An 11,340-nucleotide genomic window follows, 5' to 3' on the forward strand; every position below is an offset into this window, starting at 1 on the left:
GAAGAGTGACCAGCACATTAGTAAATAGTTCATAAGTATTTTAAACAGGAGACTAGAAATCCAATCATAATATAAATTTTAAATTGTAACAGTATCTTAGAGGATCAGGTGGAGTGGTACTATCCCACAGTATAACACTATATTATTCAATAGATATGTCTCCTTTCTCGAGTGTCTTATCTAGAATGCCCTGGGCAGCAGATTTTTTCCACTTCTTCCCTCCTTCCGGTGACTATATCTTTCTGCTTCCTTCTTCATGATATGCAGAGTGGTTTTCTTCTTACCGTTAAACCCAGATCTCCCCTGAGACTTCCTTCTACCCCATCTACATCCAAGTGGCCAAACATTAAATATTTTAGGTCATACTGTCTTTATTGCAACTCTTCACTGATACTGTGAAAGCAGCCAGAGACGATTGTCAATGAATGGGTGGGGATGTGTTGAAATAAAACTTCATTTACAAAAACAGAGGAAGGCTGAATTTTGCCCAAAGACTATAGTTTGCCAGCTCCTGCTCTATTCCATTGTGATTTTAACAAACTCCTTCAACAAAGTCAGTCTTACTTTATGGAAGATTCCCATATCAGGGGCTAAGATGCTTTTTCTTTATCTGTATCCCTGTTGTTGGGGCTTCTCCAGTGGCTCAGTGGTAAAGAATTCACCTGCCAATGCAGGAGACGGGTTCATCCCTGGGTCAGAAAGATCCCCTGGAGAAGGAAATGGCAACCGACTCCAGTATTCTTGCCTGGGAAATCCCATGAACAGAGGAGCATGGTGGGCTACAGTCCATGGGGTTGCAAAAGAGTTAGACATAACTTAGACTAAACAGCAATCCTTTTTGTTATTCTTTGCATTAAACCCAGACCATCTGACTGCTAGACCAAAGACCTGGCAAGCTGATCCATATAGTGGGAGGTCAGTTCAGTTCAGTTCAGTCCCTCAGTCATGTCCTACTCTTTGCGACCCCATGGACTGCAGCACGCTAGGCTTCCTTTCCACCTTTCAGCTCCTGGAACTTGCTCAAACTCATGTCCATTGAGTTGGCGATGCCATCCAATGATCTCATCCTCTGTCATCCCCTTTTCCTCCAGCCTTCAGTCTTTCCCAGAATCAAGGTCTTTTCCAAAGAGTCAGTTCTTCACACCAGGTGGCCAAAGTGTTGGAGTGTCAGCTTCAGCATCAGTCCTTCCAATGAATATTCAGGGATGATCTACTTTAGGGTTGAATGGTTTGATCTTTTGCCGTCCAAGGGACTCTCAAGAGTCTTCTCCAACACCACAGTTCAAAAGAATGAATTCTTCGTTGCTCAGTTTTCTTTATAGTCTAACTCTCACATCCATACATGACTACTGGAAAAAACATAGCTTTGACTAGATGGACCTTTGTTTGGAAAGTAATGTCTCTGCTTTTTAATATGCTGTCTAGGTTGGTCATAACTTTTCTTCCAAGGAGCAAGCACCTTTTAATTTCATAGCTGCAGTCACCATCTCCAGTGATTTTGAAGCCCAAGAAAATAAAGTCTCTCACAACTTCCATTGTTTCCTCATCTATTTGCCATTAAGTGATGGGATTGGATGCCATGATCTTTGTTTTTTGGAATGTTGAGTGTTAAGCCAACTTTTTCACTCACCTCTTTCACTTTCATCAAGAGGCTCTTTAGTTCTTATTTGCTTTCTGCCATTATGGTGGTGTCGCCTACATATCTGAGGTTATTGATAATTCTCCCAGCAATTCTAATTCCAGCTTGCTATTCATCCAGCCTGGCGTTTCTCATGATGTGCTCTTCATAGAAGTTAAATAAGCAGGGTGACAATATACAGCCTTGACGTACTCCTTTTCCTATTTGGAACCAGTCAGTTGTTCCATGTCAGGTTCTACTGTTGCCTCCTGACCTGCATACAGATTTCTCAGGAGGCAAGTCAGGTGGTCTGGTATTCCCACCTCTTTCGGAATTTTCCACAGTTTATTGTGATCCACACAGTGAATGGTTCTCCCATAATCAATAAAGCAGAAATAGATGTTTTCCTGGAACTCTCTTGCCTTTTTGATGATCCAGCAGATGTTGTCACTTTGATCTCTGGCTCCTCAGTTCAGTTCAGTTCAGTTCAGTTCAGTCGCTCAGTCGTGTCCGAGTCTTTGCAACCCCCTGAATCGCAGCACGCCAGCCCTCCCTGTCCATCACCAACTCCCTGAGTTCACTCAGACTCACATCCATCGAGTCAGTGATGCCATCCAGCCATCTCATTCTCTGTCGTCCCTTCTCCTCCTGCCCCCAATCTCTCCCAGCATCGGAGTCTTTTCCAGTGAGCCAACTCTTCGCATGAGGTGGCCAAAGTACTGGAGTTTCAGCTTTAGCATGTTTCCTTCCAAAGAAATCCCAGGGTTGGTCTCCTTCAGAATGGACTGGTTGGATCTCCTTGCAGTCCAAGGGACTCTCAAGAGTCTTCTCCAACACCACAGTTCAAACGTATCAATTCTTCAGCACTCAGCCTTCTTCATAGTCCAACTCTCACATCCATACATGACCACTGGAAAAACCATATGCTTGACTAGATGGACATTAGTCGGCAAAGTAATGTCTCTGCTTTTGAATATGCTATCTAGGTTGGTCATAACTTTTCTTCCAAGGAGTAAGCGTCTTTTAATTTCGTGGCTGCAGTCACCATCTGCAGTGATTTTGAAGCCCCCCAAAATAAAGTCTGACACTGTTTCCACTGTTTCCCCATCTATTTCCCATGAAGTGGTGGGACCAGATGCCATGATCTTCATTTTCTTAATGTTGAGCTTTAAGCCAACTTTTTCACTCTCCTCTTTCCCTTTCATCAGGAGGCTCTTTAGTTCTTCTTCACTTTCTGCCATAAGGGTGGTGTCATCTGCATATCTAAGGTTATTGACATTTCTCCCAGCAATCTTGATTACAGCTTGTATTTCTTCCAGTCCAGCATTTCTGGCTCCTCTTCCTTTTCTAAATCCAGCTTGAATATCTAGAAGTTCACAGTTCATGTACTGTTGAAGTCTGGCTTGGAGAATTTTGAGCATTACTTTACTAGCATGTGAGATGAGTGCAGTTGTGCGGTAGTTTGAGGCTTCTTTGCATTGCCTTTCTTTGGGATTGGGATGAAAACTGACCTTTTCCAGTCCTGTGGCCACTGCCGAGTTTTCCAAACTTGCTGGCATATTGAGTGCAGCACTTTCACAGCATCATCTTTCAGGATTTGAAACAGCTCAACTGGAATTGCATCACCTCCACTAGCTTTGTTCGTAGTGATGCTTTCTAAGGCCCGCTTGACTTCACATTCCAGGATGTCTGGCTCTAGGTGAGTGATCACACCATCGTGATTATCCGGGTCATGAAGATCTTTTTTGTACAGTTCTTCTGTGTATTCTTGCCACCTCTTCTTAATAACATCTGCTTCTGTTAGGTCCATACCATTTCTGTCCTTTATTGAGCCCATCTTTGCATGAAATGTTCCCTTGGTATCTCTAATTTTCTTGACGAGATCGCCAGTCTTTCCCATTCTGTTGTTTTCCTCGATTTCTTTGCATTGATCGCTGTGAAGGCTTTCTTATCTCTTCTTGCTATTCTTTGGAACTCTGCATTCAGATGCTTATAGCTTTCCTTTTCTCCTTTGTTTTTTTTGCCTCTCTTCTTTTCACAGCTATTTGTAAGGCTATTTATTTCATAGCCATTTTGCTTTTTTGCATATCTTTTCCATGGGGATGGTCTTGATCCCTGTCTCCTGTACAATGTCATGAACCTTGTTCCATAGTTCGTCAGGCACTCTATCTATCAGATCTAGGCCCTTAAATCTATTTCTCACTTCCACTGTGTAATCATAAGGGATTTGATTTAGGTCATACCTGAATGGTCTAGCGGTTTTCCCTACTTTCTTCAATTTAAGTCTGAATTTGGCAATAAGGAGTTCATGATCTGAGCCACAGTCAGCTCCTGGTCTTGTTTTTGTTGACTGTATAGAGCTTCTCCATCTTTTGCTGCAGAGAATATAATCAATCTGATTTCAGTGTTGACCATCTGGTGATGCCCATGTGTAGAGTCTTCTCTTGTGTTGTTGGAAGAGGGTGTTTGCTATGACCAGTGCATTTTCTTAGCAAAACTCTATTATTCTTTGTCCTGCTTCATTCCGCATTCCAAGGCCAAATTTGTCTGTTACTCCAGATGTTTCTTGACTTCCTACTTTTGCATTCCAGTCCCCTATAATGAAAAGGACATCTTTTTTGGGTGTTAGTTCTAAAAGGTCTTGTAGGTCTTCATAGCACCATTCAACTTCAGCTTCTTCATCATTACTGGTTGGGGCATAGACTTGGATTACTGTGATATTGAATGGTTTGCCTTGGAAACGAACAGAGATCATTCTGCCGTTTTTGAGATTGCATCCAAGTACTGCATTTCAGACTCTTTTGTTGACCATGATGGCTACTCCATTTCTTCTGAGGGATTCCTGCCCACAGTAGTAGATATAATGGTCATCTGAGTTAAATTCACCCATTCCAGTCCATTTTAGTCCGCTGATTCCTGGAATGTCGGCGTTCACCCTTGCCATCCCTTGTCTGAACACTTCCAATCCCTTGTTTGAACACTTCCAATTTGCCTTGATTCATGGACCTGACATTCCAGGTTCCTATGCAATATTGCTCTTTACAGCATCGGACCTTGCTTCTATCACCAGTCACATCCACAGCTGGCTATTGTTTTTGCTTTGGCCCCATCCCTTCAATCTTTCTGGAGTTATTTCTCCACTGATCACCAGTAGCATATTGGGCACCTACTAAGTTCCTCTTTCAGTATCCTATCATTTTTCCTTTTCCTACTATTCATGGGGTTCTCAAGGCAAGAATACTGAAGTGGTTTGCCATTCCCTTCTCCAGTGGACCACATTCTGTCAGACCTCTCCACTATGACCCACCCGTCTTGGGTTGTCCCGGGGGCATGGCTTAGTTTTTTTGAGTTAGACAAGGCTATGGTCCTAGTGTGATTAGATTGACTAGTTTTCTGTGAGTATGGTTTCAGTGTGTCTGCCCTCTGATGCCCTCTTGCAACACCTATCATCTTACTTGGGTTTCTCTTACCTTGGACGTGGGGTATCTCTTCATGGCTGCTCCAGCAAAGCACAGCCACTGCTCCTTACCTTGGATGTAGGGTATCTCCTCACCACCACCCTTCCTGACCTCAACTTTGGGTTGCTCCTCAACCCCTCCTGCGCCTGCACAGCCACTGCTCCTTGGACGTGGGGTTGCTCCTCCCGGCCACCGCCCCTGACCTCGGACTTGGGATAGCTCCTCTCAGCCGTTCCTGCACCATCGCAGCCTGGCACTCTCGGCCGCTGCCCTTGACCTTGGACGTGGGTAACTCCTCTTGGCTGCTGCCCTTCGGGCATGGGGTCCTCCCGGCTTCTACCCCTGACCTCAGACGTGGGGTAGCTCCTCTTGGCCACGCTTAGTGCACTGGTCGCAGCCGCCTGCACTTAGTGCAGCCTGGTATCTCTAATTTTCTTGAAGAGATCTCTAGATGTTCCCATTCTATTGTTTTCCTCTATTTCTTTCCATTGATCACTGAGGAAGGCTTTCTTATCTCCTATCTCTTATTTTATATCTTATGTCTTATCTTATCTCTTTTATCTTACCTTTTCTCCTTTGCCTTCTCTTCTAATTACAGCTATTTATAAGCACTCCTCAGACAACCATTTTGCCTTTTCAAGGACAGACAAATAGGAAATGACTGAGATGGAATTCAAAACTAGACCTTGTAATTCTTAGATACCTATTCTCTCTGGTCTACATCAATAGCCATACCTAATATTTTTGAGTATTTACCCTGTTGGAGAGGAAGAAAATTTCCTGTACCTTTCTAGGTTCTTCCTGCTGGTCTAAGTATTAAATCAGTATGGGACAGATTAATAGGAGAAATCAAACACAAATTTACTCATGTATTCTTGGGAGAGACTCAGGAAAACTCAATAACTCACCAAAAGAGTCAGAACCCTCACCTTAAATACCATGTTCAGCTGAAGACAAAACATGATGTTGGGAGTAGTGGTTTGGAGACCTCAAAAGGGTGTTAGGCAATTCTAATGGAAATGGGAAAGCAAATATTTGGTAAATAAATGTTTTTCTGAGCTGTACAGATACAATGGGTCACAGAAGGACATTGATGTCTAGGCCCTGTTGAATCTTCCCCACACCCTAGACCATATTCTTTGCAGAGATATCTCAGGAACAAACTATTTAAACATTTTAAGCAGTTACTGGGTAAGTAACAAGAAAAGCATCCTGAGTCTTCTATTTCTTAAAAATAATAAGCCTAAATTAATCCTCACGCCCAAGAGGTACATTTTGAGCTGGCAAATTTTCTTCCCCTATAACCTCATGCAAGAATATAGTCTGTGTAATTGCACTTTTTTTATCACAACAACTCAAAGAAGTCATTATCCTTCAGGCTATTCATTGGGAATACTGAGTCTCAGAAAAACTAAGTGACCTGACCAAAGCCAGGCACATGGTGAAGGAAAGGCTGAAGCCCAGAGAGTCTGAGATAAAAACTCAGATGGCTGTTTACTGTGTCATGTTGCATCCATCATGCTGCGTCTTCACTCTTCTAGAGAATGTCAGAGACCAGCTAACTGATCTTTATGTTTAATCTCTTGTCCTTGTCCCAGAACATTTTCTGAAGACTTTTATCACACAAGGGGTTTCCCAAGGGACTTAACCAGGATCTGTCCTCACTTACCTGGAGCCTTTGGCCTCCAGAGTTTCCTCTCACTCTATAGCAATTCCTCTGAAAAATCCAACTCATTGGGTCACAAATAACCCATTTTGAACTGATCTTTTCTCAACAGATAGAGTTCGTCTTAGATCTGCCCAAGACCAACACAGGGAAAGTTCAGCGGGCAAAGCTTCGAGACAAGGAATGGAAAAAGTCTGAGCAGGTCGAAGTCTAGTGATACCTGCAATGTGCTTTACCTTGGATCCTGCCCTTCTTCCCCTTTAATTCCATTTGGGTCATCTGCCTTCCTCTGGGGATATGAGATTCTTTGTGGCAAAACATGATCTGATTTTTGTCTTTCCTTGGTTATTATTTCAAAATCTTACCATGTTAGATATTGAAAAAAGAAAAAGAAAGGAGGAATGAGAAAGAGAGGAAAGGAGAGGAGAACAGAAAAAAAGGTGGGGAAAGAAGAAAGAGAAATTAAAATAGCAAAAAAAGAAATTGAAAAATAAGAAAAGGAGGGAAGGACCATAAGATGGAGGCCTGGAGGAAAGATGGAAATAATTAGAAGGAAGAGAAAAAAAGGAAGAGGAGAAAGGAAGAAATGAAAGAAAGAAAGAAGGTGGGAAGGTAGAAAGGGGAAAAAACAAAATAACTCAATAAAATATCAATAGAAAGAGAAAATGATAAATAAAAATGATGGGAGACAGGAAGAAGGGGAGAAAGGGAGGAGAGAAGGAAATTTTTAGTTTTCTCCCACAAATAGATAGTGACAAGAATCGTGAAGAAAACTGAATCTTAGCTAGGAAACAAAAGGCTATAACACCCCATCACATTCCTAGGAAGAGGACAAAATCTCCATACAGAGAGGCTTGTGAGTATGGTTGGAAAATTATAATCACCCTCAAGTAACTTCAAATTTGGGCGCAGTCATGACCAGAGGAGGGGAAACACCATATACTGAGCATTTGCCACATGCAAAGCACTGTCCATGCAAGCCATTTCACAAATACTGTCATGTCTTATCTCAAAGTGGCATCTACAGATTTCAGATCATGGCTATGAGAATAGTGCAGGCACCTCAAAAGGGTGGCCCTTCTCCCATGGCTTTTGTCTCTCTTTTTTTGTTATCTAATCTTCCTAGAATCAATAATAAAATCATTTTAAAGTTAAGACCCTAAGGGTTATCTTTGGGGAAAAGAAAGAAGTTTTGTTGAAGAATAAGCCACAGAGTCAGTTCCTGAGACTTCTGGATCCCAGACCAGGGATCCAGAAGAGGGGTAAGGACTATGAGGGTTTTACCTATAACTAAGAGATAGAAGGTGAATCTTCCTAACAGATTAAAGTTTAAAGTGAGTTGGAGAAGAAAGCAAAGGGTCTCTGAGAGTCTATGACTATTCTTAAGAATACTTAGTAATAATAACAAGATTAATAATAAGAGCAATTATTTATAAAGTACTTGTCAAGTGTCAGGCCCTATGGCAAAATACACATATTAATCTCACTTTTCAATTCAAGTTCTATTATTTTCCCATTTTACGGTGGAAAAAAACCTAAGATTTGGAGAGATTCAGTGATATTCTGCAAAGTCAAGTAGCTGGTAAATGACAGCATCAGGTTCAAACACAGGCCTATCTGCTTACAATGTCTATGCATCCCTTTGCTTCTCTTCTTCTCTAACCCTTACTTCTCTTAAAGTAAGCTTTTAAATATTCCCTAGAGAGAGGGGTTAGCAGTGTAGGAAGATCTTGAGTTCACATCCTCCCAAGGACACACCAAATATATACCTACATATATAACAATTCCTCTTGAAGAATACTTCAGGACTGATTGAATAACTACTGCACATAGGCAGACCACATAGAAATAGATAAGAGAGATGGAGACATGGTATACACGGGAATCTCACTCCTATCACAGCAATCTTCAGTAGGAAGCAATATTGCTGAAGGGTCTGAGTGCAAGCTTATCCTCCCTGGGACACGGTGAAAATAGTTGAAGGGCCTCCTAGACCATACAAGAAGGAAACCCATTTGCTAACCCTAGTGAAAAGTGAAAGTGTTAATATCTCAGTCATGTCTGACTCTTAGTGACTCCATGGAATGTAGCCCACCAGGTTCCTCTGTTCATGGAATTCTCCAGGCAAGGATACTGGCATGGGTAGCCATTCCCTTTTCCAGGGGATCTTCCTGATCCAGGGATTGAACCTGAGTCTCCTTTTTTGCAGGTGGATTTTTTACCATCTGAGCCACCAGCCAAAATGACAGGAAACAGCCCTCTCCAGAGTCAGAAGTGCTGATAAGCATCACTGCTTCTATGACTCCCTGTGACCCATGCCTGTTCCAGCTCCAGCCACTTGCCAAGGTAGCCTTGACCCAGGAACTATACCTAACCATGCTCTGCTGCATCTCTAGTCACCTTACCAAGGTGACCTTGGGTTTAGCATTCCCCAGTGACTTTTCTGGCCTAGGTCAAATATAGCTCCAGCTGGCCTGTGAAAGGTGCCAGGTGAAAGTAGTCTACACAAGGGATGTTCCCACACGAGGCCACTCCTTAAAGAACAAGAGAGATATGTCTTTTGTTTATTTCACAGAAACAAAAGTCAAACAAAATGAGGAGACAGAGGAATACGTCCCAGATGAAAGAACAAAATAAAATCCCAGAAAAACTTAGATAAAACAGAGATGAGTTATTTGCCTGATAAAGTGTTCAAAGAAATCATCATGAGGATGCTCACTGAACTTAGGAAAGATTGCAGAACCTCAGTGAGAACAACAAAGACTTAAAATATAAGAAAGAATCAATCAGAAACAAAGAATACAATAACTGAAATTTAAAATACACTAGAGGTAATTAATAGCAAAGTAGATGATACAAAAGAATGAGTAAAAAATCAGGAAGATGGAATAGTGGAAATCCCTCAATTAGAACATGAAAAAGGAGAAAGAAAATTTTTAAATGAAGAGAGTTTAAGGGATCTCTGAGACAGCTTCAAGCATTCTAATATTTGTATTATAGGGGTCCCAGAAGAAGAGAAAAAGAAAGGGACAGAAAACTTACGTGAAGAGATAATGACTGAAGCTTTCATAACCTGGAGAAGGAAATAGACATCAAGATATAGGAAGAACAGAGCATCCCAATCAAAATGAATCCAAAGAGATCCATAGCAAGACATTAAAATGGCAAAAATCATACATAAAGAGAGAATCTAGAAGGCAGTAAAAGAAAAACAACTAATCATGTACAAGGAAACCCCATGATTATCAGTGGAGTTTTTCAGAAGAAACTTTACAGGCAAGATATATTTAAAGTACTGAAAAGGAAAAACTCAACCTAGCATACTCCATCTGGCAAGGTTGGCACTAAAAATTAAAGGACAGATAAACAGTTTTCCAGAGAAGCAAAAACTAAAGGAGTTTATTACCACTAAACTGGCCTTATAAAAGTGTTTAAAGGTTTTCTATAAACAGAAAAGAAAGATCACAACTAGAAATAAGAAAATATATAAAGGAAAAAATTCACTGGTAAAGGCAAATATATAAGAAAAGCAATGTATCAGCCACTTAAAAATCTAGTACAAAGTATAAAAGACAAAAATGTAGTACAATCAATTATAGCTATAGTAAGTAATTCAGGGATATACAAAATAAAAAGATATAAAATATGACATCAAAAACATAAAGTATGGGAGGGGAATAAAAATGTAGTGCTTTTAGAATGCTTTTGAATTTAACCAACTGTCAGCTTAAAACAGATGGTTAAATATGCAGGTTGATACAGATGAATCTCATGGTAACCACAAACAAAAAAACCTACAATGGATATACAAAAATAAAGAGAAAGGAATCCAAACAGAAGACTAAAGGAATCCATCAAATCACAAGGAAGAGATCAAGAGAAGGAAATAGGAATTACTAAACAACTGAGAGACAATTAGCAAAATTGCAATAAGTACACATCTATCAATAATTACTTTAAATGTAAATAGACTAAATGCTCTAATCAAAAGACATAGGGTAGCTGGAAGGATATTAAAAACAAAACAAAAACAAGAGCCATGTATATACTGCCTATGAGAACCTCACCTCTCAGATATAAAGATACACATAGACTGAAAGTGAAGGTATGGAAAAAGATATTCTATGTATATGGAAAATAAAAGGAAACTGGGATAGCAATACTCGGGTTAAATGAAATAGACTTTCAAACAAGACTGTAATAGGAACAAGAAAGGGCATTACATGATGATAAAGAGGTCAGTCCAACAAAAGGATGTAACCTTTATAAATCTTCATGCATCTAACATGGGAACACTGAGACATAATAAACAGACTTTTGGACTCAGTGGGACAAGGAGAGGGTGGGATGATTTGAAAGAATAGCATTGAAGCATATACACTTCCGTATGTAAAACAGATAGCCAGTGGGAGTTTGATATTTGACACAGGGCACCAGTTTGGGTGCCCTGTGACAACCTAGAGGAATGAGGTGGGGGGGGGGGGGGGGGGATGGGGGAGGGACGTTCAGAAGGGAGGGAATGCATATATGTCTATGGCCAACTCATGTTGATGTATGGCAAAAACCATCACAATATTGTAATTAATAAATAAAAAATA

The 11,340-nt window shown here is 40.8% G+C and overlaps 1 protein-coding gene across 5 annotated transcripts in view; it reads left to right on the plus strand.

The window, feature by feature from the left end:
- ACSM2B (acyl-CoA synthetase medium chain family member 2B) overlaps positions 1 to 10,902 on the plus strand; it is a 55,229-nt gene extending 44,327 nt beyond the window's left edge. For 2 of the 5 annotated variants that reach the window (XR_011252682.1, XR_011252681.1), the window contains exons 14-16: positions 6,855 to 6,944; positions 8,952 to 9,088; positions 9,743 to 10,902. Coding sequence is in view for 3 of the 5 variants with exons in the window: in XM_069570268.1 (XP_069426369.1) it covers positions 6,855 to 6,944; positions 8,952 to 9,023 (162 nt within the window). In the remaining 2 variants the exon portion in view is untranslated. Of the gene's footprint in view, positions 1 to 6,854; positions 7,079 to 8,951; positions 9,664 to 9,742 lie in introns of those variants that run through there. The other 3 variants (XM_069570268.1, XM_069570267.1, XM_069570269.1) reach the window with 2 other exon arrangements.
- Positions 10,903 to 11,340: the final 438 nt, after the last annotated feature.

The sequence above is a fragment of the Ovis canadensis genome, chromosome 24, assembly GCF_042477335.2.
Source record: "Ovis canadensis isolate MfBH-ARS-UI-01 breed Bighorn chromosome 24, ARS-UI_OviCan_v2, whole genome shotgun sequence".
Classification (NCBI taxonomy): domain Eukaryota; kingdom Metazoa; phylum Chordata; class Mammalia; order Artiodactyla; family Bovidae; genus Ovis; species Ovis canadensis.